At 43.6% G+C, this 24,459-nt stretch overlaps 1 protein-coding gene and 1 non-coding gene across 5 annotated transcripts in view; both read right to left on the bottom strand.

Annotated features, from left to right (window-relative positions):
- The window catches only part of PPP1R13B (protein phosphatase 1 regulatory subunit 13B), a 122,565-nt gene that overhangs the window by 62,025 nt on the left and 36,081 nt on the right, over positions 1–24,459 (bottom strand). For all 4 annotated transcript variants that reach the window (XM_050798366.1, XM_050798367.1, XM_050798368.1 and 1 more), the window contains exon 2: positions 3,797–3,944. In XM_050798366.1, the coding sequence (XP_050654323.1) occupies positions 3,797–3,944 (148 nt within the window). The remainder of the gene's footprint in view (positions 1–3,796; positions 3,945–24,459) is intronic.
- On the bottom strand, positions 3,699–3,777 carry LOC126960411 (small nucleolar RNA SNORD51). Its single transcript, XR_007727960.1, has one exon. It is a non-coding gene; the product is annotated as a small nucleolar RNA SNORD51 (small nucleolar RNA).

Genomic DNA, 24,459 nt, shown 5'->3' with positions numbered 1-24,459 from the left:
GATTTTTAAAAAATGAAGTCATCAAAGTGGCCCCTAATCCAATATGACTAGTGTCCTTACAAGAGGTTTGTCCACAGACAGGCATGGAGGGAAGACACAGGCAAGAGAAGACAACCACCTACAAGTCAAGGAGAGTCTTCAGAATAAACCAAGCCTGCTGACACCTTCATCTCAGACTTCTAGCCTCCATCACTGTGAGAAAATAAATTATTGTTGTTTAAGCCACCCAGTCTGTGGCACTTTGTTATGGCAACCTTAGCAAAATAATGCACAGATCCACAGTGAACTAGCTCTACTAGAAAGCACTGATAATTACTATTGAAGGATTCTATCTATGACATACTGATCATACTAATGTCAGCAGTTATGGGTGCAGAAGTTTTTTTTTTTTTTTTTCAGATGAAGTTTCACTCTTGTTGCCCAGGCTGGAGTGCAGTGGTGTGATTTCGGCTCACTGCAACCTCCACCTCCCAGGTTCAAGCGATTCTCCTGCCTCAGCCTCCCGAGTAGCAGGGATTACAACAGGTGCCTACCACCACGCCCAGCTAATTTTTTGTATTTTTAGTAGAGACGGGGTTTCACCATGTTGGCCAGGCTGGTCTCAAACTCCTGACCTCAGGTGATCCAACCGCCTCGGCCTCCCAAAGTGTTGGGATTACAGGATTGAGCCACAGCACCCAGGTGCAATTAAGTTTTATGTGAGGGTTCTCTGAAACCTTAAAAAAAAAACAAACAAACAAAAAAAAAAAAAACAAAAAAAACTCTGTAAGGGTTCCTCTAGGTAAAAGGATTGAGAAAGGCTGTTACAGTGCTTTCTCTCTCCCTTTGACGGCATCCACTGGAAGTTACCTTCTCTTCTTCCTAGACCCAGCTTTGTTGGCCATTTTACTTACTAATCTGTGTTCACTAAGTGCCTTCTACGAACACTAGGCTGGGCACTGGGGATATAATGGTGAACAACAGACAAGTTCCTGCCTTCAGGAATTTTAGTCCAACAGGATAGAGATGAAAACTACTACTATATTGTGTTTTTTTTTTTTGAGACAGAGTCTCGCTCTGCCAGGCTGGAGTGCAGTGGCACACTCTCAGCTCATTGCAAACTCCACCTCCAGGGTTCAAGGGATTCTCCTGCCTCCCAAGAAGCTGGGACTACCAGCCATGTGCCACCATGCCTGGCTAATTTTTATATTTTTAGTAGAGATGGGGTTTTTCCATGCTGGCCAGGCTGGTCTCCAACTCCTAGCCTCAAGTAATCCACCCGCCTTGGCCTCCTAAAGTGCTGGGATTAGAGGCATGAGCCACCGTGCCCGGCCTATATCATGTTTTGATAAATACTACAACAGTATTAGAGCACAGGGACACTAATACCCTTTGAGATTCATGGAAGGGATGAGAGGCAAAGAATAAACAGATGTTAGCCAAACTCCTATGGGTTGTTCTAGACAATGAAGGGACATGTACAGAAGCCACGGTAAATGTACTGTGCTGTGACTCTGTGCTCCAGGGTGCTAGTCCTCATCCTTGAGGAGGTAAAACTAAGAGTTATGATTTGAGATGGGCCGGGAGACAAGGATGGCACCAACTGAGTGACTCATAAGAGGGAGATAAGCATTCTCAAGAGGCCATAGACCATTTAGGGCTATAATACTTATGTAAAAATTTTATTCCCTTACAATGGGAAGGCAGATGAGGAATTAGAAGTGATAACAAGTAACAGAGAACAAAAGTGCTAAGAGGCTAGAGAAGAAAAACAATGGAATTAATGATCAGGCTCTAACACTGCTCCCCTTAAAAACGTTAATTCCGGGCGCGGTGGCTCACGCCTGTAATTCCAGCACTTTGGGAGGCCAAGGCGGGCAGATCACGAGGTCAGGAGATCGCGACCATCCTGTCTAACATGGTGAAACCCTGTCTCTACTAAAAATACAAATAGTTAGTGGGGCGTGGTGGCGGGCGCCTGTAGTCCCAGCTACTCGGGAGGCTGAGGCAGGAGAATGGCGTGAACTCGCGAGGTGGAGGTTGCAGTGAGTGAGCCAAGATTGCGCCACTGCACTCCAGCCTGGGCGACAGAGCGAGACTCCATTTCAAAAAAAAAAACCACATTAATTACAATTACTTAACTGCCTGCTTCCTGTAGCTGTCAGTAGGCTAATAATTGAGGACCTGTCCTTTTACTTCTAATTTATAATAGTCCAATGTTCATCAAAGTCAAGTTTTTCTCCATGTATCCTTAAAATTATTTACTCTGAATTCTAAGTATAATATTAAAAGCACAAAACCTTGCAAAAAGAAAAATTGTAATTTATATATCTATAAGGGACTTGTATCTAGAATACATAAAGAACTTCTACAGTTCAGTACTACAAAGACAACCCATTTTTAAAATGGGCAATGGAGTGGGGTGTGGTGGTTCACACCTGTAATCCCAGCACTTTGGGAGGTCAAGGCAGTGGATCACTTGAGCCCAGAAGTTACCATCCTGGGCAACAATGGCAAAACCCTGTTTCTACAAAAATTAGTTGGGCATGGTGGTGCATGCCTGTAGTCCCAGCTACATGGGAGGCTGAGGTGGGAGCACTGCTTGAGCCCAGAAGATGGAGGTTGCAGCGAGCCAGGACTGTGCCACTGTACTCCAGCCTGGGCAACAGAGAAAGACATTGTCTTAAAAAAAGGAAAAAAAAAAAAAAAATGGGCAAAGGAACTGAATAGACACTTCTCCAAAGAAGATACATAAATGGCCAATATGCACATGAAAAGATTTTCACCATCATTAGTCATTAGGGAAATGCAAATGAAAATCACAATAAGACATATCTTCACAACTACTAGGATGGCTAAAATCAAGCAGATAGTATCAAGTGTTAGATAGTATCAAGTGTTGATGAGAATGTGGAGAAATTCTCCACATCATATACTGCTGTAGGGAATGTAAAATGAAACAATTGCATTAGAAAACAGTCTGGTGATTGTTGAAAAGGTTAAACACAGAATTACCATATGACCCAGAAATTCCTAGGTTTATACCTAAGAGATATGAAAATATATGTCCACACAAAAACTTGTACATTGCCAGGCACGGTGGCTCATGTCTGTAATCCAAGCACTTTGGGAGGCCAGGGTGGGTGGACTGCCTGAGCTCAGGAGTTCAAGACCAGCCTGGGCAACATGGCAAAACCCCAACTCTACTAAAAATACAAAAAGTTAGCCAGGCGTGGTGGTGCGCGCCTATAGCCCCAGCTACTTGGGAGGCTGAGGCACAAGAATCGTTTGAACCCAGGAGGCGGAGGTTGCAGTGAACCAAGAGCATGCCACTGCACTCCAGCCCGGGGAATAGAGAAAGACTCCGTGTCAGAAAACAAAAAACAAAAACAATTTGTACATGAAAGTTCATAGAAGCATTATTCATAACAGCCAAAAAAAAAAAAAAAAAAGAGACAACCCAAACATCTATCACTCTGGCATGGGAGATAAGAGTGAGATCCTGTCTCAAAAAAAACAAAGAAGTATATAAAAAAGCATTTTGTAAAACTCAGTCCCGTGCAATATAATTACATTTATTTTAATTACTCAATTCTTTATTACCACAGATAACTAAGAACTAGAAGCAATATTTTCCATTTGATAAATACTAAATTATATGTACTTAGTTACTTTTTTAGGTACTTAGTACCTTTTATCCCTTAGTGCCTTTTTTTCCCCAGGTTTATCAGAAAAAAAGCAAATCCATCACAAGCTAGCTAAAAGATGGTGATCTGATTTTATTCATGTAACAACCTTTACAGGACCTAATACATACCATTTCCCCTCCATACTTCAGCTAAATGGCAGCTGCCTTCTCCAGGTTCCTTGCAAAATTCTACAACATCTCGACAGGTTGTTTCTGGTGTTATAGGAACTTCTGTTAAAATCTGTTCATTGTTGCTCAAGAAAACGGTTAATATCATCTGTAAGAGAAAAGATTAAAGCTACAACTTAAGATTCCTTATCACAAAGAGATTAATCTATAAATTTAAAGTGATCCCTCTACCCACCCCCTGCCCCCAAAATGCCAACAGGATTCTTTTCTGGAAATAATAAAAGATAAGCTGATTCTAAAGTTCACATACAAGATGAAAAAGACAAGTCAGGAAAATTCCAAACGAGAAGAGTAATAGCAAAGAGCACTACCAGATCATTATAAAGCCCCAAAACAACAAGGCACCAGTACATATATAGATCAATGGGGCAAAGTCATATCCCAGAAATAGACCCAATTACCCATGAAAAAAATGGCAAATGATGAGGGAGGTATCTCAAAAATCAAGGAGGGAAAACGACTATACAATGAGTGATGTTTGAACAAAACATATCCATCTGGAAAAAAAATGGTTTCATACCATATATCGTACACCAGCATAATTTCCTAATAGATCAAATATTTAGATACGAACCCTAAAACCATAAAAAGTCCAGAATAAAACCTGGGTAAATTCCCTTTTATAGCCTTGGAGTATAGATGTTGTTTCTAACTATGACTCAAAAACCAGACACTATTTTTAAAAAGATTGATATTCAAGTATATTAAATATAAGAATCTCTTATAAACCAAAAAAACAAGGTAGGGGAAAATATTTGCAACTCGTATTACAAATAAATAGCTAATCCCCTCAATACATAAAGCGCTCCTAAAAAAATGATAATAAAAAGACCAAAAATCCAATTCCTTAAAAGAAATTGGCCAGGGAGGTGTATTAATATATCACAGTAAAAGAAAAATAAACGACCCTTAAACCGAAAAAATACATTATAGTGTATTCGAAAAAATTAAAACCGTCTGGCCTCATTTTATTTTTTTGAGACAGGGTCTCACTCCGTCATCCAGGCTGGAGTGCAGTGGTGTGATCTCGGCTCACTGCAACTTCTGCCTCCCAGACTCCAGAGATCCTCCTGCCTCGGCCTCCCAAGTAAGCTGGGACTCCAGGCATGTGCCACCATGTCCAGCTAATTTTTGTATTTTCTGTAGAGACAGGGTATTGCCATGCTGCCCACGCTGGTCTCAAACCACGCTGAATTCAAGCAACCCTCCTGCCTTGGCCTCCCAAAGTGCTGGGATTACAGATGTGAGCCACTACACCTGGTGTTTTAATTGTTTTTTTGTTTTTCTTGAGACAGAGTCCCACTCTGTCGCCCAGGCTAGAGTGCAATGTCACGATCTTGGCTCATTGCAACCTCTGCCTCCTGGTTCAAGCAATTTTCCTGCCTCAGCCTTCTGTGAGCAGCTGTGATTACAGGCGCATACACCACCAGGCCCAGTTGATTTTATTTTGTATTTTTAGTAGAGACAGGTTTTCGCCATATTGACCAGGCTGATATCGAACTCCTGACCTCAAGTAATCCGCCTGCCTTGGCCTCCCAAAGTGCTGGATTACAGGCGTGAGCCACTGTGCCTGGCCTTTTTTTTTTTTTTTTTTTTCAAATTTCAAAAAAATACTAACACTTTGATCTAGCATCTTAAGACATCATACTGGAAGGAAATGTTTTTTTTCTTTTCCTCAGTGGAACAATGAAAGAGATACTTTTATTTATTTATTTATTTATTTATTTTTGAGACAGAGTCTGGCTTAGTCGCCCAGGCTGGAGTGCAATGGCGCGATCTCGGCTCACTGCAAGCTCCGCCTCCCGGGTTCACGCCATTCTCCTGCCTCAGCCTCCCGAGTAGCTGGGACTACAGGTGCCCGCCGCCTCGCCCGGCTAATTTTTTGCATTTTTAGTAGAGACGGGGTTTCACCGTGTTAGCCAGGATGGTCTCGATCTCCTGACCTCGTGATCCGCCCGCCTCGGCCTCCCAAAGTGCTGGGATTACAGGCGTGAGCCACCGCGCCCGGCCGAAAGAGATACTTTAAAAACAATACACCTAGCTGGGCGTGGTAGCTCACGCCTGTAATCCCAGGACTTTGGGAGGCCAAGGCGGGCGGATCACGACGTCAGGAGATCAACACTATCCTGGCTAACACGGTGAAACCCCGTCTCTGCTAAACAAAATACAAAAAAAAAAAAAAAAGAAAATCAGCTGGGCGTGGTGGCGGGCACCTGTAGTCCCAGCTACTCAGGTGGCTGAGGCAGGAGAATGGCATGAACCCGGGAGGCGGAGCTCGCAGTGAGCCTTTTTCGCGCCACCGCACTCCAGCCTCGGCGACAGAGCGAGACTCCGTCTCAAAAAAACAACAACAATACACCTAAAGTAAAAATTAGGCCGGGCATCGTGGCTCTCATCTGTAATCCCAGCACTTTGCGAGGCCAAGGTGGGTGGATCACCTGAGATCAGGAGTTCAAGACCAGCCTGGCCAACATGGTGAAACCCCAACTCTGATAAAAAAAGAAATACAAAAATTAGCCAGGTGCAGGCCGGGTGCGGTGGCTCACGCCTGTAATCCCAGCACTCTGGGAGGCCGAGGCGGATGGATCACCTGAGGTCGCGAGTTTGAGACCAGCCTGACCAACATGGAGAAAATACAAATAAAATTAGCCAGGCATTGTGGTGCATGCCTATAATCCCAGCTACTCGGGAGGCTGAGGCAGGGGACGCGCTTGAACCCAGGAGGCAGAGGTTGCAATGAGCCAAGACTGTGCCACCACACTCCAGCCTGGGTGACAGAGCGAGACTCTCGCAAAAAAAAAAAAAATTAGCCAGGCACAGTGGAACAACTACTCAGGAGGCTGAGGCAGGAGGATCACTGAAACCTGGGAGGCATGGGGTTGCAGTGAGCCAAAATCGCACCACTGCACTCCAGCCTGGGTGACAGAGCAAGACTCCGTTTCAAAAAAATATAATAAATAAAAATAAAAGAATAAAGTAAAATTTAAACCAAAGATTTTAAAAAATCATTTCTGTCTAATCTTCGATAAAAGGTCAGAAACAGGCCAGGAATGGTACTCACAACAGTGGTCTCAGACGAAGGCTGAGGTGGGAGGATCACTTGATCCCAGGAATTTGAAGGTGCAGTGCAGCTTACAATCACGTCTCTGCACTCTAGCCTGGGCAACAGAGTCAGACCTTAAAATCTCTGAATTCGAGTAAGTATATAATTTCAGTTTGTTGTTAAGATTTTTTTTTCATCCAGGCGCAGTGGCTCACGCCTGTAATCCCAGCACTCTGGGAGGCCAAGGTGGGCAGACCATGTGAGATCAGGAATTTGAGACCAGCCTGGCCAACATGGCAAAACACTGTCTCTACTAAAAATACAAAAAATTAGCCAGGCGTGGTGGCCCGCGCCTCTAGTCCCAGCTACTCAGGAGGCTGAGGCATGAGAATCACTTGAACCCCAGGGGGGCGGAGGTTGCAATGAGCCAAGATCGCACCATTGCACTCCAGCCTGGGCAACACAGCAAGACTCTGTCTCAAAAAAAAAAAAAAATTTTTTTTTCTTACAAGTGCCCTAAATTCCTACATTCTGAAATTAAGCATCTTTACAAGTATGATCAGATTTTATGTAACCAAAATTGGTAACAGTTTTAAACTGGTTTCCTTGCCACCAATCTCCCCTGACTCTAACTCCTCACCCACTACCATTTCATTTTATTTCTTTTTTTTTCTTTTTTTTGAGACGGAGTTTCACTCTTGTTGCCCAGGCTGGAATGCAATGGCATGATCTCGTCTCACCGCAACCTCCACCTCCCAGGTTCAAGTGATTCTCCTGCCTCAGCCTCCCGAGTAGCTGGGACTATAAGCACTGGGATTACAGGCATGCGCCACCACACCCAGCTAATTTGGTATTTTTAGTAGAGACAGTGTTTCTCCATGTTGATCAGGCTGGTCCTGAACTCCCGACCTCAGGTGATCTGCCCACCTCAGCCTCCCAAAGTGCTGGGATTACAGGCATGAGCCACCACGCCTGGCCTACCATTTCATTTTCTAAAAGTCAAATAAAATTATTCCCTTGCTTAAAATATTTAAGAGCTCCCCACTGCCCAACACCAGCCCTTCCCAAAACACCTTCTCTGGTATATAAGCAGGACACAGGTTTCTTAACTGAGCACTCCTTAAGAGTCTAATGTAATGATCATGTATATTTCTTTTTTCCCTCCAAGGAATCTCATGAGGCTTGGATTTCTATAAAATATACTCTGAGAAAACAAGATAAACTACATGCTCCTAGCCTTCTAGCTTCTAAGTCTCTCCAAGCACTAAACCTCCCTCCATCAGCATCAATGGAGTTCTCTCTGGCAGCCATGTCTCTGCCGAAGTACCCTTCCTGTCTGCCTGTAAATTCCTATTCACAATTCAAAACTCAGCTCCTAACTACCATCTTTGCAAAACATCCCTTACCACCTCCGCTCACCAGGGAGGCCACATGCTCCTTCCTTTGCAATCCAGTGGCTCTTCACCCAGATATCTAATTGCATCACCTCAATGACTCCCTCCCCTCATAGACTCTGCACTCTTCCAAGCACTTCACTTTTGAGTCTTTAATTTCCCATTGCTGAGTCAGGACCTGATGCCTGGGAGGCACACTAAAATCTGGTCAACTCCATGAATGACACACAAAATACAGAACACCCACCATGCCCTAAGTTGAGAAAATATATATACACACACAATCGAAGATACATCCAGTCTGTTCAATAAACAAGCATCATCCCTCTTCCCTGAACACATTTCTATTTTACAATAAATTTTTAAAAAATTAAGTAACAGTTACCTCTGCTCACTAACCCGTAAAAATTTATAAAAACTAGGGGTTTTTGTATACTGAAATAAGTAGCCTGGAATCTATAGAATTTGGAATAAAATAGGTAATTACTGGATCCAGCTCAAACAAGGCCAAGACGAATGCTTTAACAGTTTCATCAGAAACAACTGGAATATAGTTTATTCTTACTTATACACATTTATTACACAGTTGTAATGGTAAATATTTTCCAGTGTGACTTCATAATCTATGCTCTTACAGATCTAATAATATATTTTCCCAAATCATGCTTTATAAATTGAAGTTTCAAATGAGTAAAAAAAATTTTTTTGGCCGGGCGCGGTGGCTCACGCCTGTAATCCCAGCACTTTGGAAGGCCGAGGCGGGCGGATCACAAGGTCAGGAGATCGAGACCATGGTGAAACCCCGTCTCTACTAAAAATAGAAAAAAATTAGCCGGGCGCAGTGGCGGGTGCCTGTAGTCCCAGCTACACGGGAGGCTGAGGCCGGAGAATGGCGTGAACCCGGGAGGCGGAGCTTGCAGTGAGCCGAGATTGCGCCACTGCACTCCAGCCTGGGTGACAGAGCGAGACTCCGTCTCAAAAAAAAAAAAAAAAAAAAATTTTTTTACTATCTTCCCTTAAGTACTATTCTTACAGTTCACTAGCAACAAGCAGAATGCCCTGTTTCACTCAGTATTTCGGAATCGGTTTTTCTTCCTCGTCCCTTACCCTTCTACCCACTAAGGCATCCCACGGTTTGCTCTCAACGCTCTGAGCTAGCAAAACATTCGCACAATCCTTACCTCTAGCAGGCAGAAGCTCATGAGTGCGGCACGCGTAAAGCAGCAGCCTTCGGCACTCACACAGAGGCACAGCTTGTGCCTACTTGCTCTGAAAAGCAGACTTCTTTATGAATGCATTGTCAGAATGAAGGATGGTGTGGCAGTATTTTGGGGAACTTTCTGAATTACCAAGACTCTTCAGCTCATGAGTAAGTTCAATGTCACGAGCGAGGGGGAGATGCATGATGGCAGGTTGTAAATCTGAACATTTATTTTTAAAAGCGAAGAACACCCAAATAACTTATCCAAAAGTCACTAAACATTATTTCAATTTCTTACATTCCATTTTATCACTCGCAGTAACCTTGTCTTTCCTAATTTTAGCAAAATTCATTTTCCCTAATCTCTATTATTCAAAGCTAATTTCATTGTAATCATGGCAGATTTTAAAGCTTTCTAGAGAAATTAAGCTGGTATTGACCTGGATGGTACGTATTCCCCTAAAGCATCACCGAAAATTGAAGCTGAAAAGCCATGTGACTGCTAATGTTATTCTAGTAAGATTTCTTTAGCTTAAAAATAACTAAAGAAGCTCCAACACAAATATATTGTATTGATTCTAGATGCACTTGTCTATATTTTAATAACATCTTTGAAATCACAGTACATCTCATAATTCATGGCACAACACAATTTAATTGGTAGCATATTTTTTTCTTTAATAGTATATACAAAACAGATGAAATTCAGTAAGATTAAGAAAACTAAAGGAAAAAAGAAAACAAGTTAATATGTTTACCCTTCCTAAAGGATTAATATGTTAAAAAACGATTGGGGCCGGGCGTGGTGGCTCACGCCTGTAATCCCAGCACTTTGAGAGGCTGAGGTGGGCAGATCACCAGGTCAGGAGATCAAGACCATCCTGGCTAACATGGTGAATCCCTGTCTCTACTAAAAATACAAAAAATTAGCTGGGCATGGTGGCGGCACCTACAGTCCCAGCTACTCGGGAGGCTGAGGCAAGGCGTGAACCCAGGAGGCGGAGCTTGCAGTGAGCTGAGATAGCGCCACTGCACTCCAGCCTGGGCAACAGAGCGAGATTCCATCTCGAAAATAAATAAATAAACTGTAAGATCTGGTTAGCTACAGTTAGGAAAACAAAAATTTCTAATTGTGTGCTGTAACAAATATAGCATGTAATGACAAGATGTCCTACTTATGCCTTTCCTCAAACTGTTTCTCTACCCTGATGAATCACACAACAAACCCTGCCCTTTTCTGCTCACTGAAAATACTCTCTACCCATCCTGACCTGACCTGAGAAAGATCGGAACCAATGTCTGCCCATCTTGACCCAACCTCAGATACAGCCTCCTCTTCTCCCCTGCTGTAACAGACTGTGGCTATTTAAAGTACAACTTCCTTACATTAAATCATCAATAGTTTTCTTGACTATATATATCCTCTACTGGAACAGTATCTGTGACTCATTACATGGTCTTGAAATCATCTAAGTGTATCTTAACTTGCTCCATTTTTTTTTTTTTTTTCCAAAAAGGTTGAAAAGACCATACTAGACCATAAGGCCAATACTTGTGTTCTCCAGCTCAGTGCCTGGACACACAGCGGTGCTCAAGAAATGCAGGATGGGGCAGGCAGAAAACTGATGACCATATTAAGTAGCTTAAGAGGTCATCTTACCCTTGCTTTCTGGAACATCTGAACTAAGAAAATCAACTGAAATCAAATAATCACTAATTTAAGTAATCCACACAGATATTTTAACATTTTTACAAACTTGGTATTTAAACTATTTTCTTGGCAGTCCAAGGAAACCAAAGTAAAACACAAATTAAGGATGTATAAGCTATTAAAAAACAGGAACTAGCTGGCCATAGAGGCTCAAGTCTGTAATCTCAACACTGTGGGAGGCTGAGGCAGCAGGATGGCTTAGGCCCAGGAATTTGAGACCAGCATGGGCAACATAGTGAGACCCCATCTCTATTAAAAACTAAATAAATCAATAAACAACTAGCTGGGCATGGTGGTATGTGTCTGTATTCCCACCTACTCGGGACACTAAGGTGGAGGATCACATGAGCCCAGGAGTTCAATGCTGCAGTGAGCTATGATCACACCACTATACTACAGCCTGGGTGACAGAGTGAGATCCGATCTCTAAGGAATAAAAAAATCTTAACAGGAATTATCCTATAATCAAAGAGACAGACAATCACAAGCATTGACAAGGATGTGGAGAAACTGAAACCTTCACATATTGGTGGTGAAAATGTAAAATGGTACAGCTATTTTGCGTAACAGTTCAGCTGGAGTGCAGAGGCTCAATCTCAGCTCACCGCAACCTCCACCTCCCAGGTTCAAGTGATTCTCCTGCCTCAGCCTCCCAAGTAGCTGGGATTATAGGCACACGCCACCACACCCGGCTAATTTTTGTATTTTTAGTAGATATGGGGTTTCACCATGTTGACCAGGCTGGTCTTGAACTCCTGAGCTCAGGTGATCTGCCCGCTCCAAAGTGCTGGGATTACAGGCATGAGCCATCGTGCCAGGCCTAAAAAAAATTTTTTTTTTTTTTTTTCCAGACGGAGTCTCACTCTGTCCCCCAGGCTGGAGTGTAGTGGCCGGATCTCGGCTCACTGCAAGCTCCGCCTCCTGGGTTTATGCCATTCTCCTGCCTCAGCCTCCCGAGTAGCTGGGACTACAGGCGCCCACCACCTCGCCCGGCTAGTTTTTTTTTTGTATTTTTTAGTAGAGACGGGGTTTCACCATGTTAGCCAGGATGGTCTCGATCTCCTGACCTCGTGACCCGCCCGTCTTGGCCTCCCAAAGTGCTGAGATTACAGGCTTGAGCCACCACGCCTGGCCTAAAAAATTTTAAACACAGATTTACCACATGGCCCAGCAATTCCACTCCTAGGTACCTACCCAGGGGAAATAAAAATATACGTCCACGTGAAGTCTTGTATGCAAATATTCATAGCTGCACTGTTCACAGTAGCCAAAAAGAAGGAACAAGGCCAGGAACGGTGGCTCATGCCTGTAATCCCAGCACTTTGGGAGGCCAAGGGTGGCAGATCGCTTGAGCTCAAGAGTTCAAGACCAGCCTGGGCAACATGACAAAACCCCGCCTCTACAAAAAATTTAAAAAGTAGCTGGGCGTGGTAGCACATGCCTATAGTCCCAGCTACTCACGAGGCCTAGGTGGGAGGATTGCTTGAACTCAGGAGGTCAAGGCTGCAGTGAACTGTGATCATGCCACTGACTCAAATTAAAAAAAAAAAAAGGAAGGAAAAAGAAAAGGACAAGACAAAACCAAAATCCCCATTAACAGATAAATATGGAATATCATACAATGGAATATTATTCAGCAATAAAAGTAACAAAGTATTGACACATGCTACAACATGGATGAACTTTGAAAATACTAAGCTAAGTGAAAGAGGCCACACAAAAGACCACGTTATATGATTCCATTTATGTGAAATGCCCGTAACAGTCAAATCCATAGAGAAAGAAAGATGTGTGGTTGTCTAGGACTGGGGATGCGAATAAGGAGTGATGGCAAATTGGCACAAACTTTGTTTTGGGATGACAGAAATGTTCTAAAATTAGATTGTGGTGATGGTTGTACAAATATTTTAATTTACTAAAGATCACCGAATGTTCACTTAAAATAGGTAAACTTTATGGCACATAAATTATACCACAATGGAGCTGTTTTTAAAAAGTAGGATATATAAAACTTCTAGAAAAGGAATTAAGGAATTTGACTTACATGGTACAAAGAACCCTGGAATAAGAAACTCAAGTTCTATCCTTAGCTATGCCACCGACTGCTGCAACTGGCTGGGGAAGCTGCTCCTTGGTCTATCTCTGGGTCTTGGTTTCTCGGCAGGAACTCAGCAGATAATATGAAACACACATTTGCAGGAAAATGCTCTCAGGCTTTTCTAGCCCAACCCAATCAGGTAAAGTATTAGACCCCCCACCTCACCTTTACCATCTACTTCTTCTTTCTAGTGGAAAAGGAGCTCAGGGATAACAAAAAATAACTGAAGAGAAATAAGGTGATAAAAGCTATACTAAATGTTAGTAACCTGCAATAACTCACTTGGTAGGTTATGAGTAAATAGCTCATAAAAGCCATAGAAAGGATCAGTTGGGGTGGGGGTGGGTGAACACCAGGAAGACCCATTTAGCTTTCCAGTGGGCCACCATCAATTCCCCAATATGAGAATTGATGCTAAGGTCCCTTCTGGCCCTGGCTGCAATTCAGTTCACCAATTTAAAATCTCAGAAACATTAGAGCTGTAAGGAAAACTAAGTCTAAGCCATCACCTTAAATGCTTCATCCCACTTGCCTGAATCAGCCTCTCAAAAGACTGAAACACACACACCTGGGAGTCACTGCCATTCACACAGAGAAAGGAGAATAAAATAAAGGATTGGCTCAACTTCCTTCTCTCTCATACTCCACAAACAATCCATTAACAAGACTGTCAACCTCGTAGCCAGAATCTGACAACTCGTCTCCCTGGCTACTACCCAAGCCCGAGCCACCACCACCTCTCAGAAAGGATGTCTGCAAGAGCAACCTCATTCATCTGTTTCCACTCTCGCCCTTCAGATACATCACTTCATTCAAAACCTTCCCATGGTTTCCTCTCTGAGAATAAATTTCAAAATCCTAACTATTGTCTAAGAGGCCCTCCAAGACCTGCAACACACACATGCACACCACTCTGATCTCACTGCTCACCACACTCTTCGTCCTTCTCCCTCCCCCAACAGGGCAAGCCAACTCCTGCCTCGGGCTTTGCACTTGCTATTCTCTGCCTAGACCACTTCACTCAGCTACTGACATTGTATTACCCTCTTCTTTCAGGTCTCTGTTCAAATGGCACCTTAGAAAGGAAGCTTTCCTTAACCAATCTATCTAAAATAGCACTACTCCATCACTCTGTCCTCCTACCCTGGCTTATGTTTTTCTGCTTAGCACTCAACCACCACCTGATCTATGTTATATATTTGTTTATCCTCTGTCTGCTGTCAATAGAACACATACGCTTCTTCAGAGCAGAGTTTCAGTTAATTAACTGCTGTATCAGTATGCCTGAAGCAGTGTCAGGCACATAAGAGGCACTCAATAAACTCCCCCAATTATATGTGAAATGTCTTTTTTTTTTTTTTTTAGACAGAGTCTCGCGCTGTTGCTCAGGCTGGACTGCAGTGGCACGATCTCAGTTCACTGCAAGCTCCGCCTTCTGGGTTCACACCATTCTCCTGCCTCAGCCTCCCGAGTAGCTGGGACCACAGGCACCTGCCACGACGCCCGGCTAATTTTTTGTATTTTTAGAAGAGACAGGGTTTCACCGTGTTAGCCAGGATGGTTTTGATCTCCTGACCTCATGATCCACTCGCCTTGGCCTCCCAAAGTGCTGGGATTACAGGCGTGAGCCACTGTGCCCAGCCATGAAATGTCTTTTTATAGCAGGTTTCTTGAATCACAACAGGTAGGTGGTTTGCCTGTTTTCTCATCTTCAATGTCTCCATAGAAAAACAGCCAGTATTTTACCCCTCTAATCACTGAATTAGTCCACGTCAAAGAGAAGAAAAATATTCTTAAAAACAATGTTAGTGTGAGGCTAGGCACAGTGGCTCATGCCTGTAAATCCCAGCACTTTGGGAGACCAAGGTGGATGGATCATTTGAGGTCAGGAGTTCGAGACCAGCCTGGCCAACATGGTGAAACCCCATCTCTACTAAAAATACAAAAACAAATTAGCTGGGCGTGGTGGTGCGAGCCTGTAATCCCAGCTACTCAGAGGCTGAGACAGTGGAGTCCCTTGAATCCAGGAGGCAGAGGTTGCAGTGAGCCAAGATCATGCCACTGCACGCCAGCCTGGGCGACAGTGACTCCATCTCATAAAAAAACATTAGAGTGAAAGTCAGGAGCCTTGAACATAAGTATGTGGCATCTGGCAGATGTCGCTCAAACCTAGAGATACAATGGATGTCCCTTGCTCTAAAGCAGGGGTGTCCCATCTTTGGGCTTCCCTGGGCCACACTGGAGAATTGTTTGGGCCACACATAAAACACACTAACACTAATGATAGCCGATGAGCTAGAAAGAAAGACCGTTAAAAAATATATATCTCTCATAATGTTTTAAGAAAGTTTGCTAATTTGCGTTCGGCTGCATTCAAAGCTGTCCTGGGCCTCCTGGGATCCCGGGGCCATGGGTTGGACAAGCTTGAGCTAAAGCCTTTCTTTCCACAAGGTGGCGCTGCAGGGTAACAGGGGGTGAGTTCAGCACCACCCCCTTCCCCTGACGCAAATTTTGGGGATGAAGAATTAACTCCAAGGAAAATAAAGGTACAGTTTAGTCAGATCATATTAAGTCCCATTTCCATAATTAGAACTTGTTTTTGGAAAAGAAAACCTTAGAGCAATGAAAAATTTTTTCCAAATAAATGATAAGACTGTGTAAGTACATATTTAACTCTCTTACGAAGGCAGAGAGAGATATATGCCCATTTTTTAAAAACTTTTTATTTTTTTAGAGACAGGATCTTGCTCTGCTGCCCAGGCTGAGTACAGCAGCACCAATCCTAGCTCACTGCAGCCTCGAACTCCTAGGCTCAAGTGATCCTCCCCCGTCTCAGCCTCTCAAGTAGCTGAGACTGTAAAAGTGCACCACAACTAATTTTTTTATTTTTTGTAGAGATGAGGTCTTGCTATGTTGCCCAGGCTGGTCTCTAACTCCTGGGCTCGATTATCCTCCCGCCTTGGCCTCCCAAAGTGCTGGGATCACAGGCATGAGCCACCATGTCTGTCCTAGACATATTTAAATATCTGAGTAGCATCTACTCAAAGTTAAATAGCCACTACAATAGATTCTCAATAACCTTATCAATTCTGTTTAGTTCTAATCACTGTTTTACTTCCCTTAATAATTTCACATTTTAAATTACATTATATAGTATTCCTGGGAATACAAAATAGACACCTTAGCTTCTATTTACATTATTTACTTAGTATATAGTCCCTACAGTATTTAAAAGCATAACGCATTTTGAGGAAACCTGTCTTAAACCTTGTGCAAATGCAAAATTCATACAGCTTTCCATAATACCAAGATGTGTCATGACTACAGGATATAGAGGTGATACAGCTGACCACATTTATTCCATCCACTAAAACTTAAAGAATACTCTAGAATAGGTTGGGCGTGGTGGCTCACGCCTGTATTCCAGCACTTTGGGAGGTTGAGATGGGCAGGCTGCTTGAGCTCAGGAGTTCGAGATCAGCCTGGGCAACATGGCGAAACCCTATCTCTACAAAAACCACAAAAAATTAGCCGGGCATGGTACCATATGCCAGTAGTCCCAGATACACAGAGGGCTGAGGCAGGGAGGATCACTTGAGCCCAGGAGGTCAAGGCTGCAGTGAGCTATGATCCAACCACTGCACTCCAGCCTGGGTGACAAAGTGAAACGCTGTCTCAAAAAAAATTTTTTTTTTTTTTTTTTTGAGACAGAGTCTCGCTCTGTTGCCCAGGCTGGAGTGCAGTGGCGCGATCTCAGCTCACTGCAACCTCTGCCTCCTAGGTTCAAGCAATTCTCCTGCCTCAGCCTCCCTAGTATCTGGGACTACAGGCATGTGCCACCATGCCCGGCTAATTTTTGTACTTTTAGTAGAGACGGGGTTTCACCATGTTGGCCAGATGGTCTCAATCTCTTTACCTTGTGATCCACCCACTTCAGCCTTCCAAAGTGCTGGGATTACAAGCGTGAGCCACTGCACCTGGCTGTCTCAAATTTTTAAAAAGGCCGAGCATGGTGGCTCATGGCTGTAATCCCAGCACTTTGGGAGGCTAAGGCAGGTGGATCACGAGGTCAGAAGTTTGAAACCAGCCTGGCCAACATGGTGAAACCCTATCTCTACTAAAAATACAAAAATTAGCTTGACGTGGTGGCACATGCCTCTAATCCCAAGTACTCAGGAGGCTGAGGCAGTAGAATTGCTTGAATCCAGGAGGCAGAGGCTGCAGTGATCCAAGTGACAGAGTGAGACTCCATCTCAAAAATAATAATAAAAAATTAAAATTAAAAAAGAATATTCTAGAATAAAGAGTATCAATTCTGACACCTATAATCCCAGCACTTCGGGATGTCTGTAATCCCAGCATTTTGGGAGGCTAAGGTGGGTGGATCACTTGAACCCAAGAGTTTGAGAGCAGCCTGGACAACATAGTGAAACCCCATCTCTACAAAAAATACAAAAAGTAGCCAGGCATGGTGGTGCAGGCCTGTAGTCCCAGCTTCTTGGGAGGCTGAGGTAGGAAGCTTGTTTAAGCCCAGAAGGTTGAGGCTGCAGTGAGCTATGACTGTGCCACTGCACTCCAGCCTGGGCGCAAGAGTGAGACCGTGTCTCTAAATAAATACATACATAAAGGACTTGTATCCTAAATAAACAAAGAACTCTTTTTTCTTTTTTGAGATGGGGTCTCACTCTGTCACCCAGGCCGGGCACGGTGGCTCACACCTGTAATCCCAGCACTTTGGGAGGCCAAGGCTGGCAGATCACGAGGTCAGGAGATCAAGACCATCCTGGCTAACACGGTGAAGCCCCATCTCTACTAAAAATACAAAAACAAAATTAGCCGGGTGTGGTGGCGGGCGCCTGTAGTCCCAGCTACTCAGGAGGCTGAGGTGGGAGAAAGGCGTGAACCTGGGAGGCGGAGCTTGCAGTGAGCTGAGATAGCGCCACTACACTCCACCCTGGGCGACAGAGCCAGACTCCCCCCCAAAGAAAAAAAAAAAAAAAAAAAACTCAATAATCATAAAACAAGCTTTGTTTTTCTGTGTGTGTGTGTGTTTGTTTTTTGTTTGTTTGTTTGTTTTTAGACAGAGTCTCGCTCTGTCGCCCAGGCTGGAATGCAGTGGCATGATCTCAGCTCACTGCGACCTCTGCCTTCTGGGTTCAAGCGATTCTCCTGCCTCAGCCTCCTGAGTAGCTAGGACTACAGGTGCCCGCCACCATGTCCAGCTAATTTTTGTTTTTTTTTTTTTTTTTTTTTTTTTTTGAGGCGGAGTCTCGCTCTGTCGCCCAGGCTGGAGTGCAGTGGCGCGATCTCGGCTCACTGCAAGCTCCGCCTCCCGGGTTCCCGCCATTCTCCTGCCTCAGCCTCCCGAGTAGCTGGGACTACAGGCGCCGCCACCACGCCCGGCTAATTTTTTTGTATTTTTAGTGGAGACGGGGTTTCATTGTGTTAGCCAGGATGGTCTCGATCTCCTGACCTCGTGATCCGCCCGTCTCGGCCTCCCAAAGTGCTGGGATTACAGGCTTGAGCCACCGCGCCCGGCCAATTTTTGTATTTTTAGTAGAGATGGGGTTTCACCATATTGGCCAGGCTGGTCTCAAACTCCTTACCTTGTGATCTTCCCACCTCGGCCTCCCAAAGTATCAGGATTACAGGTATGAGCCACCGCATGCGGCTGTTTCTGTGTTTCTGAGACACAGTTTCACTCTGTTGTGCCGTGGCACAAGCTCAGCTCAGTGCAACCTCTGCCTCCTGGGTTCGAGCGATTCTCATGACTCAGCCTCCCAAGTAACTGGGATTAGGGGTGCCTGCCATCAGGCCCAGCTAATTTTTGTATCATTAGTAGAGATGGGGTTTCACCATGTTGGCCAGGCTGGTCTCGAACTCCTGACCTCAAATGATCCACACGCCTCAGCCAAGACGCTAGGATTACAGGCGTGAGCCACTGCACCTGGCCAAAACAACCTAATTTTTTAATGGGCAAAGGATCTGAACAGACACCTCACCAAAGATGACATACAAATGGCAAAATAAATATATGAAAAACATGTTCAATATCATAGGTCATTAGGTAATTGCAAATTATTAATACAACAACAATGAAATACTACTACACACCTACTAGAATGGCCCAAATCCAAAGCATCAACAACACCTAACACTGGTGAGGATGTGGAGCAAAAGGAACTTATTGTTGGGAATACAAAATGGTACAGCCACGTTGGAAGACAGTTTGGTGGCTTCGTAAAAAACTAAGCATACTTTTACCATGTGATCCAGCAATCCTACTGCTTGGTCTTTACCCAAAGGAATTGAAAATATGTCCAGACAAAAACCTGCATGTGAATGTTTATGGCAGCTTTGTTCATAACTGCCAAAACTTGGAAGCAATCAAGATGTCCTTCAGTAGATGAATGGATAAACAAACTGTGGTACATAATACTGCTGGAATATTATTCAGCAATATTAAAAAAATGCACAATTCCAGAAGAGAGTTAAAAATGAAAGAAATGAACTATCAAGCCACAAAGACATGAGGGAACCGTATTAAATGCACATTGCTAAGTGAAAGAAACCAGTATAAAAAAGCTCTCTACTGTATGTTAGGTGCAGTATGTAGAGTATGGTATGTATACTGTATACAGAGATTCCGGAAGAGAAAAGCAATAGAGACAGTAAAAGGATCGGTGGCTGCCAGAGGGCAGGAGGAGAGGGAGAGCCGAATAGTTGGAGCATGGGGATTTTTAGGGCAGTGAAACTATTCTATATGATACTGTGATAGAAGATATATGTCACTGGCTCACGCTCACGCCTGTAATCCCAGCACTTTGGGAGGCCAAGGCGGATGGATCACCTGAGGTCAGGAGTTCGAGACCAGCCTGGCCAACATGGTAAAATCCCATCTCTACTAAAAGTACAAACATTAGCCAGAGAGTGGTGGTGTGCGCCTGTAATCCCACATATTTGGGAGCCCGAGGCAGGAGAATCGCTTGAACCCAGGAGGCGGAGATTGCAGTGAGCCAAGATCGCGCCATTGCACTCCAGCCTGGGCGACAAGAGGGAAACTCCACCACAAAAAAAAAAAAAAAAAAAAAAAAGAAGAAACATGTCATTACACATTTGTCCAAACCTACAAAACTATACAACAGAAAGTGTAAACTCCCATGCAAACTATAAACTTCAGTCAACAAAATGTATCAGTTAAAGTCAAAGCTGGTCCTGGGAATGAATGCATCAATCAATCAAGCAAGCAAGCAACCAATCAATCAATCTTGGTCCATCAGTTATAACAAAGTACCACACTAATGTATGATGTTAATAATAGGAAAACTGGGGGGAGGGGGCAGGTGGCAGTGGTGGTAAAAGGTATATGGGACCCTGTACTTTCTGCTCCATCTTTCTGTATATCTAAAACTTCTCTAAAAAACAAGGCAGTACATTGCCCATGGAAGGGTAAGATATGGTTTGGCTGTGCCCCACCCAAAAGCTCATCTTGAATTGTAATCCCCATGTGTCAAGGGGAGGACCAGGTGGACATAATTGGATCATGGGGTGGTTTCCCCCATTTTGTTCTCGTGATAATGTGTGAGTCTCACGAGATCTGATGGTTTTATACGCATCTGGAATTTCCCCTGCTAGCATTCATTCTCTCTTCTGTCGCCCTGTGAAGAGGTGCCTTCCGCCATGATTGTAAGTTTCCTGAGGCCAGCCAGGCACGCAGAACTGTGAGTAAATTAAACCTCTTTCCTTTATAAATTATCCAGTCTCCAGTAGTTCTTTATAGCAGGGTAAGAAAAGAATAACACAGGGCATTTTCTCCTGACATTCTGACATGTATAGATACGTGTCTGAGTATATACGTAAGAATTGAGTCACCTTGTAAAAGGTGTTTCTTAGTGTGGGTTCATGGTCAGAAAAGTTTGAAAGATACTACTCTGAGGCCTCATGAAACCTACCAGGACTTCCATAAAACTAAAAGAAAAGTCACTGCACTAGGGAAACAAACATTTCCATTATCATTTATTGGTGCTTATTATTAGGCACTATAGTATGGACTTTACACATTCTCAATTGTCATTCCATCTTTGTGATAAAGGTACTACTCTTCACTGTACAGATTAGGAAAAAGAGGGTCAGAGAGGTTAAATAATTTGTCCCAGCTGAGCATGGTGGCTCACACCTGTAATCCCAGCACTTTGGGAGGCCAAGGCGGATGGATCACCTGAGGTCAGAAGTTTGAGACCAGCTTGGCCACCATGGTGAAACCTCATCGCTACTAAAAATACAAATAATTTTAGGCAAAGTGGCACACGCCTATATTCCCAGCTACCTGGGGGGCTGAGGCAGGAAAATCACTTGAACCTAGGAGGTGGAGGTTGCAGTGAGCTGAGATAGCAACACTGCACTCCAGCCTAGGTGACGGAGCAAGACTCTGTCTCAAAAATAAATAAATAAATAATAATTTGTCCCAAGTCCGCTGAACTAATAAATACCAGTCAGGATTTAACCCTGGCCTGTGTGACTCCAAAGCTTAAGCTTTAAACCACTACTCTAAAATGCTTCAAAATAAAAAAGAGAAGGCAGTAAAAGTCTTAATGGGCTGAGCCCAGTGGCTCACACTTATAATCCCAAGACTTTAGGAGGCTGAGGCAAAAGGATCACTTAAGGCTAGGAGTTAAGAGATGAGCCTAAGTAACTTGACGAGACCACATCACTATTTAAAAAAAAAAAAAAAAAAAAAAAAAAAAAAAGGCCAGGCGAGGTGGCTCATGCCTGTAATACCAACATTTGGGGAGGCTGAGGTGGGAGGATCACTTCAGGCCAGGAATTTGAGACCAGCCTGGCCAACACAGAAAGCTACTTGGGAGGCTGAGGCAGGAGGATTCCTTGAGTCCAGGAGTTAAAGATTACAGTGACATATGATCATGCCACTGCAATCCAGCCTGGGCAACACAGTGAGAACCTGTCTAAAAAAAAAATTTTAACAAATATCTCCTCCATTATAACACACCCCCCGTTATTTAATAACTTCCCAATTTACCAAGTGTTAAACAAAAATGCTTGATAAAACTATCAAATGCAAAGTGAGAATTTTTTTCTTCTAATTATTATACAGGAGAACCAGAAAAAGAGAATCATGGCATTTTTTTTATAATTAATCAATTGTAAAGATTACTTGACTCAAACTATACAAATGTTCTAATCAAATTTTCTTGACTTTTCAAAAATTTAAATTAGGAGTACTAATAATTCTCATTATAAGACTTCCTCTTTCTACATATTGCTTTATACAATTTAAGAAAATATATTCCTGTACATGTTTTTTAAAACCATCTCATATGGTTTGGCTGTGTCCCCACCCAAATCTCAGGTTGAATTGTAATCCCCAGTGGTGGAGGAGAGACCTGGTGGGAGGTGACTGGGTCATGGGGGTGGATCTCCCTCTTCCTCCTTGCTGTTTTCGTGATAGTGAGTTCTCACAAGATCTGGTTGTTTTTTTGGGTGTGTGTGTGTTTTTTTCTGAGACGGAGTTTCACTCTTATTGGCCAGACTGGAGTGCAATGGCACGATCTCCGCTTACTGCAATCTCCGCCTCCGGGATTCAATTGATTCTCCTGCCTCAGCCTCCTGAGTAGCTGGGATTACAAGCACCCGGCTAAATTTTTTTGTATTTTTAGTAGAGATGGAGGTTTCTCCATGTTGGTCAGGCTGGTCTTGAACTCCCAACCTCAGATGATCTGCCCGCCTTGGCCTCCCAAAGTGCCGGGATTACAGGGGTGAGCCACTGCACCCAGTCAAGATCTAGTTGTTTAAAAGATCTGGTTGTTTTGCTGTCTCTCTCCTGCCACCATGTGAAGATGTGCTTGCTTTCCCTTTGCCCTTCCACCATGATGGTAAGTTTCCTAAGGCCTCCCTAACCATACCTCCTGTACAGCCCGTGGAACTGTGAATCGATTAAACCGCTTTTCTTTATAAATTACCCAGTCTCAGGTAGTTCTTTATAGCAGTGTGAGAATGGACTAATACACCATCCTCATTACATGTCCAAAAGAATTAAAAACATATGTTTATGGGCCAGGCGCAGTGGCTCAAGCCTGTAATCCCAGCACTTTGGGAGGCTGAGGCGGGTGGATCACAAGGTCAGGAGACTGAGACCATCCTGGCTAACAAGGTGAAACCCCATTTCCACTGAAAATGCAAAAAAAATTAGCCAGGCATGGTGGCAGGCACCTGTAGTCCCAGCTACTCTGGAGGCTGAAGCAGGAGAATGGCGTGAACCCGGGAGGCGGAGCTTGCAGTGAGCCGAGATCGTGCCACTGCACTCCAGCCTGGGCGACGGAGGGAGACTCCATCTCAAAAAAAAAAAAAAAAAAAAAAGGAAAGAAAAACATATATGTTTATGTAAAACCTTGCAAATATTTATGGTATTATTCATAACAGCCTAAAAGCAGAAACAACTCAAACTGATGAATGCCTCAACAAAATGTGGCATACCCATACGCTGGAATATTATTTGACCATAAAAAGGAATGAAATGAATGCTAAACATGGATGAATCTTGGAAACATTATGCCAAGTAAAAGAAGGCAGATACAAAAGATCACATATTGTATGATTCTGTTTATATAAAATGTCCCAAACAGGCAAATCCACAGAGAGATAAAGTAGATTAGTCGTTGGTAGGAGCTGGGAGGAAGGAGAGAGCGGGAGTGACTGAAAAATGGGTACAAGATTTCTTTTCGGGATGAAAATATATAACTAGATAGTAGTGATGGTTGCAAAACTTGTGAATATACTAAGAACCAATGAATGGTACATTTTGAAAAGGTGAATGTTATTGTATGTGAATTATGTACCAATAAAGCTGTTATTCAAAAAACACAAACACAGGCTAGGCCCGGTGGCTCACGCCTGTAATCCCAGCACTTTGGGAAGCTGAGGCGGGCGGATCATGAGGTCAGGAGTTCAAGACCAGCCCGGTCAACATGGTGAAACCCTGCCTCTATTAAATACAAAAATCAGCCTGGCATGGTGGCAGGTGCCTGTAATCCCAGCTATGCCGATGACTGAAGCAGGAGAATCGCTTCAAACTGGAAGATGGAGGTTGCAGTGAGCCAAGATTGCGCCACTGCACTCTAGTGTGTGCAGCAAGAGTGAAA

The sequence above is a fragment of the Macaca thibetana genome, chromosome 7 (assembly GCF_024542745.1).
Source record: "Macaca thibetana thibetana isolate TM-01 chromosome 7, ASM2454274v1, whole genome shotgun sequence".
NCBI lineage: Eukaryota > Metazoa > Chordata > Mammalia > Primates > Cercopithecidae > Macaca > Macaca thibetana.
The sequence above is the reverse complement of the archived record's forward strand: the minus strand, read 5'-3'. Positions and strand labels throughout refer to the sequence as shown.